General features: G+C 22.6%; 2 protein-coding genes across 2 annotated transcripts; one reads left to right on the top strand and one right to left on the bottom strand.

The window, feature by feature from the left end:
• Positions 1-2,377: 2,377 nt before the first annotated feature.
• SRAE_2000113000 (Cytochrome c oxidase subunit VIIc family-containing protein) lies at positions 2,378-2,666 on the bottom strand (the record flags this gene model as incomplete). The annotated part of the gene is made up of 2 exons (XM_024652046.1): positions 2,378-2,500; positions 2,541-2,666. 2 exons carry the CDS (start codon positions 2,664-2,666, stop codon positions 2,378-2,380), a joined length of 249 nt encoding a protein of 82 aa, XP_024505662.1.
• A 1,261-nt stretch (positions 2,667-3,927) lies between these two features.
• Positions 3,928-5,983, top strand: SRAE_2000112900 (Fasciclin-1; the record flags this gene model as incomplete). The annotated part of the gene is made up of 3 exons (XM_024652045.1): positions 3,928-4,735; positions 4,782-5,255; positions 5,298-5,983. 3 exons carry the CDS (start codon positions 3,928-3,930, stop codon positions 5,981-5,983), a joined length of 1,968 nt encoding a protein of 655 aa, XP_024505661.1.
• Between the last annotated feature and the right edge of the window lie 17 nt (positions 5,984-6,000).

The raw sequence follows: 6,000 nt of genomic DNA, 5'->3' as shown, positions 1-6,000 counted from the left end.
TTGATAGAAAATAAAAAAAAAAAAGAAAAAATTTATTGTTATAAGTTTCTTGACTATATATCAAAAATAACTACATTAAGTAGAGTATTGAAAGATTATCCAAAGAAAATAGTTATAATAAATGGGTAAGAATATTTTGAGAAAGAGTTAAATAATAAATAAAATATTATTTAGATTATAATAATAAACAATAGTTATACTATTAATAGTCAAACTGAAACAAAATACCTTTCCGACATATCATAATTACGTGAGTAAAAGTAAATTATTTCTTATAAATACTAACAAAAAAAAAAAAATTAAATATTATAAAATTGTATGAAAGGATAATCTTAGTTTATCTTAACAAACCAATTATTAAAATATTTAAAAAGTTAATTGCTTATAAGTGGTTAGTACAAAAAGATAATTAAAAATAAAAATTATTTTTAATAGAAAAAATTTAACCAATTTTTTTTTATAAAATTTTTGTTATTATAACATAATAACAATAAATTCATTTTCATTATCTTTTAATTCAAATGGCGCCGCTACATTTGGATCATCTAAATTTTCTTTTTAACTTATTATTAACTATTGAATTATGATAGTAGTCTTTTTAAATGTATATATATATATATTCTAAATAATATATATATAGCTAATGTAACAAAATACTGAAGAAAATACTTAGAAACAATATAATTATAAGAAAACTTCAATATATTTATTTATTACTTATAACAAGAAAATAAAGAGTGTGGAGTAGATTTGAATGACAAAATAACAAATAACGTGAGAAAAAACCGTTAAAATCTTCCTGTTCTCTAATCCTTAAGAAGACATATGTTAAGAACAAATGAGGTAACAATTGAAAATTTTAATAAAACAATTTCATAAGTAATATTTTATTTTTGAACAACATTAACAAAAAGTAATGAAAAAAATTTTTTCTATTATCAAGAATATTCAAAGTTTTTTTTACTGTTCATTTTACAACTAATTAAGCAACAAGCGTGCTCTTTGCAGACACTTATTTAAAAAATATTTCATCAGTCTCCATAGTGAATCTTTTGCCTCCAATTTTACTTTCTTTTTTTTTCCAGTAAGGTTTGTCTAAGGGACTAATAAATATCTAAATATTTTGTTATTATTTAACGAAATTTTGTATTGTAAACAGTTTTATATAAAATAAAAAAAAGTTTTTCTATTAAGAAGATTGTTGTGCTACAAAAATTTGTTAATGATCTATTATTAATATAAAGTTAATTATTTAGAAATATCTTTTCAACCTGTATTTATAATATTTAAAAATGACGACGTACAGATATATGATAATATTTTAAAAAGTAAATGCTAAGTTATAACTTTGTATTCAAAATTGAAAGTTATAATTTTATTATAATGATATAATACGTCTTTGGTATAATTTTAATCTTTTTTACTTTCTCTAAAATTACTCATAATATAAAACGTAAAATTTATAAGCTTTAAAATTATTATTTTAGGAGAATTATTTTATAATTGAGTTGTGAATTGTATCTCAGAATGATTCTTAAATTAGAAAATTATCATCGTTGTATTCAAAAAAGTTATTAAAAATTTTTAAAATCAAACAATTATTTATTTTTCAATATATGAAAAATTTTTTTTTAATTTCTTTGTATTCTTATTATTACTTTAGAAATATAAATTTTTTTTGTATCTTTAATATATTTAACTTCACAGTCTTCTCTATCTTTAGTCAAAAACTGTTTGTTAATACCTTAATTTTGAAGATAGTTATTAATTTTTTCTTGTAAGCACTTTATTTTTAATGATTTTTTTATAATTTTCGATTTACAGAAGTAATGTTTCCTTGGAGAAGAAATTACATTTATTTTGGTCACACTTTTATATATTATATAACAATATATTTTCTTCTAATTTTTTTAAATTGAAACCGTTTTCGGTTTATGTGGATTTTTTTAAAAATATTTTAAGAACAAAAAAAATATATAGAACACTTTTTTGAATTTCATTGCCAGTCGATTTTTTTAAAAAGTTTTGAAAATATTAAACATTCATTAGAAAATTTGTGGAACTTCAAGTTCATCTTTAAAATTTCATATCTACCTTTAAAATTATTATTTACAAAAAGTTAATACACAAAACTTTTCAATTAATCTTTTCTAATATAAGGTGAAGTTTCATTTCAAACAACCTTTTTATAAAACATACTAATACTGCACCTTTTGCTGCAATATATATGTAAAAACATAATTTTTAGAAATGAACTTTCTTGTGATTAACGCATCTTTTTTTAGTAAATTTTATTTAAAAAGTAGAAAATCGAAAAACATTTCCACAACTAATTTTCATTCTAAATATTTAGGATAGAACAAAAATTTCTCCTATTTTATCCATTTGCTTTACGTAATTGATATTCAACAGCAACGAATGGGGTCCAAAATCCAACTGCAAGGAAAAGTGTAGCTTTTATGGCAAATGCCCATTTATTAGTTACGGAAAATGGAAGGCGCTTAAATTTAAATAATTAAAATTACAAAGTTAAAACCTACAGCTCCGGCATAACCATCATGAACTGGACCCATAGGTGTTTGTCCTTCACTCTTAACTATACTACCAGAGTTGTGTGCTTTACGCATTGAAGCAATAAATGGTCTAAACACTTTTGAAGCAACCATTTCTGAAAATAAATATATTATTACAGATAACAATTAATTATTAAATACATATTCTTTGAAAAGAATATATGAAGTCAATCAACGTCAACAATTTTCCAATAACAAATAATTCGTGCTAAGACGCGTGATCTTTAAAATGATATTTGAAAAGTGATTTTTTTTAAAAAAATTTTTTTAATGAATAAAAAGTTTCTATGTTAGAAAAATTTTTCCAATCAATTTACCAATTAAAAATATGTTAAATATTGTATTCAATATAAATTATTTAAATAGATCTAATAACATAAATACAAGGACAATTTATTATTGTTACAATTGAAATCAGAAGTATAAAGAAACTTATAGAATTATACAATAATAGTACTTAGTATTATCATATTTTCTGCTATATATCATATATCAACAAACTAACTAAACAACCATCTTAAAAATAACAATTTTATAATTTGAAGAAGAGAAAAAGTGAATATGTTTTAACATATGTTATTATATATTATTGGGTTTGCCATTTATGGACCACTCATTTGAATCATTACCAGGTCCCTTTTAGGTCAAATCATTTTGTACCTTAATCGGCATACTTAAGTTATATGTATATATATATATAATAATAATATATATTCTATATAAATTATAATATCCTGTTTGTCATACAGTGTTTCATTTACCTGTCAATTTGTGGCCAAATATTTTTCATTGATTTATTTATCATCAATGTAAATAAAGTAATATGATTGATGAGTCAATTAAATAAATTTTAAGATATAATTTTAAACTTTTTTTTTGTATAAAAATTATAATTATTAAAAATATTTTGATTTAATAAAACCAATATATAAAATATAATATTATAATTAAATACTTTTTAAATTTTTAATAAAAATTTTATAAATATATTAATATCTTTACTGTATTTACATAAGTATTTTACCAATATTATTTGTTCTTTACATTCTTTATAAATAACTATTTTTATTATATTAAACATTTTTAATTTTACAAAGTTAAATAATTAAAATTGTGATAGGAATGATACTCTTTCGAGAATACCTTAACTTAACTTTAAGTAGCAAGATGTTAATTTATAATAATACTCTAATTCTTTTGTATAATTTTAGTTATTATTTTTATGAAATTAGAAAATTGTAAGAAATAATTTATAATGATTCTAAGGATACATAAATTTTATTTTTTTATTTTTTTTGTTATTTTGTTATTAATATTAAGATGTAATGGAAATTTATGGAGTGAAACAGAACGTATGGAAGATATGCAACAATTTCGAGATCTTTGTTCATTTTATACAGTGGCAAAAGCTTATATGGAAGATAGTAATGCAAGGATTACGGTATTTGCACCAGTAAATGATGTATTTTTATATAATCCTGTTCTAAGGGGTATGAGACAAAAAGAGGTTTTAAGTCATTTTGTTGATAATCAGGTAATTGAAATTTCTGAAGGAAAAAAATGGGATAAACAAACATTAGTTAGATCAACAATAAATAGTGGTTATATTTACATAACACAATTTGAAAATAATCCAGGAAATTTTTCTTATTTTGCTAATGCAGGTAGAATTTGTAATCATGAAGCTGGACAATGGGGAATTATAAGTGGTGAACAATATCTTTATAAAGTTTGTACACCAATGGGTGAAAGACCATATCCTGGAACTGCTCTTTCTTTTGTAAGAGATGTTGATGATACTTTATTTAATGATAGAGAATATAATAATAGAGATTTAACTGAATTACGAGATATTCTTAATAGAGTTCCTGATATTGCTTTAGTAATTTATGGTGGAAGTGCTTGGAATGCCTTTCATACATATTTTTTACCAACAAATAAAGCTTTTGCAAAAGTTGTTGATAGAAATCGTATTGATAGAGAAGTTTTACTTGCTCATGTTACAGGAACTAATAGAGTTTTATTTTCTTATTCATGGTTATATGATGGTGGTATACATTATTATCCATCTGTACATTTTTCTTCAAATATTATTGAAGATAATTTTAAATTAAAATTAACAATGAGAAATATTACTGATAGGAGAACAGGAAAATGGGATTGTAAGTATTAATGATATATTAAAAATTTTAATATTATATATTTTAGTATATGCAGTTTCTGAAGTTTATGAACGTTACAGTCAATTTCGAAGAGGTGCTGTTTGGGCAAAAGTACTTGTTCCAAATATTCCTCTTCAAAATGGTGTTGGACATATTATTGATAATGTTTTGGCAATTGTAACAAATACAATTGATCAACATCTTAATGATAATTATCGTTGTACAACATTAATGCGTTATATTAATACAATTGGAATGATTATAAGAAATTATTTTTCAGCTTCCGGTGGTTTAGTAACATTTTTTGCGCCTTATAATGAAGCATTTGAAAGAATTCCTGAATCTATTGAAAGACGTTTACTTAGAGATAGAATTTGGTTAGAACAAGTTCTTAAACTTCATATAGTACCGGCAAAAGAATTAACAACAGATGAAATGACAAATGATACTATTGTAAATTCTGTTGATAATATGAGACAACTTTATTTTATAAAAGGAGAATGGCCAAAAAATAATATAAGTATGTTTTAAAAAAGTTAAAATATTTTATTATTAATTTTAGCATATTATGTAATTGGTGGAGGAATAAAAGCAGCTATATTAATGGAAAATGTAGCATCAACAAATGGAATTATTCATTATATTGATACAATACTTGGTGTACCATCACAAAGTTTATATGAAATTTTAAGAAATGAAACAAGATTACAAACAAGTTATTCACATTTAGAAAACTTACAATTACGGTTTTCTCTTGATCCATGGCAAGTATTAACACCTGAACAAAATGTTACATTTTTTATACCATCAAATGAAGCATGGGAAAAAGTTTCACCTGCATTAAGAGCACATATGTTAGATGGAAGGCATTGGCTTGCATTACAATATGTTTATAAACGTCATATAATTCAAGGTATAGCTTTAATGTATACTGATTTAAGAGAAAGAACATATGTTATGATGAATGATGAAAAAGTTGTTATACGAAGACGTGGTAGATTTTTCGAACTTTATTGGCCTCGAGGAAATCGTGTTGCTAGAATAATAGAAGGATCTGAAATATGTGGAATTAATGGTTACATACATGTTATTTCAGATGTCTTAATTTATGAGCAAGATTTAAGAGCTGGTGGAAATACTTCTTTAAACTATAATATTGAAATTTATACTCTAGCATCTTTGATTTTATCCTGGTTTTTATCAAGAAGAAGAGTATGGATTTATATATTGACAAATATTACATTTTAATAACTTAATCAGCAGTT

The sequence above is a fragment of the Strongyloides ratti genome (assembly GCF_001040885.1).
Source record: "Strongyloides ratti genome assembly S_ratti_ED321, chromosome : 2".
Taxonomy (NCBI): Eukaryota; Metazoa; Nematoda; class Chromadorea; order Rhabditida; family Strongyloididae; genus Strongyloides; species Strongyloides ratti.
The sequence above is the reverse complement of the archived record's forward strand: the minus strand, read 5'-3'. Positions and strand labels throughout refer to the sequence as shown.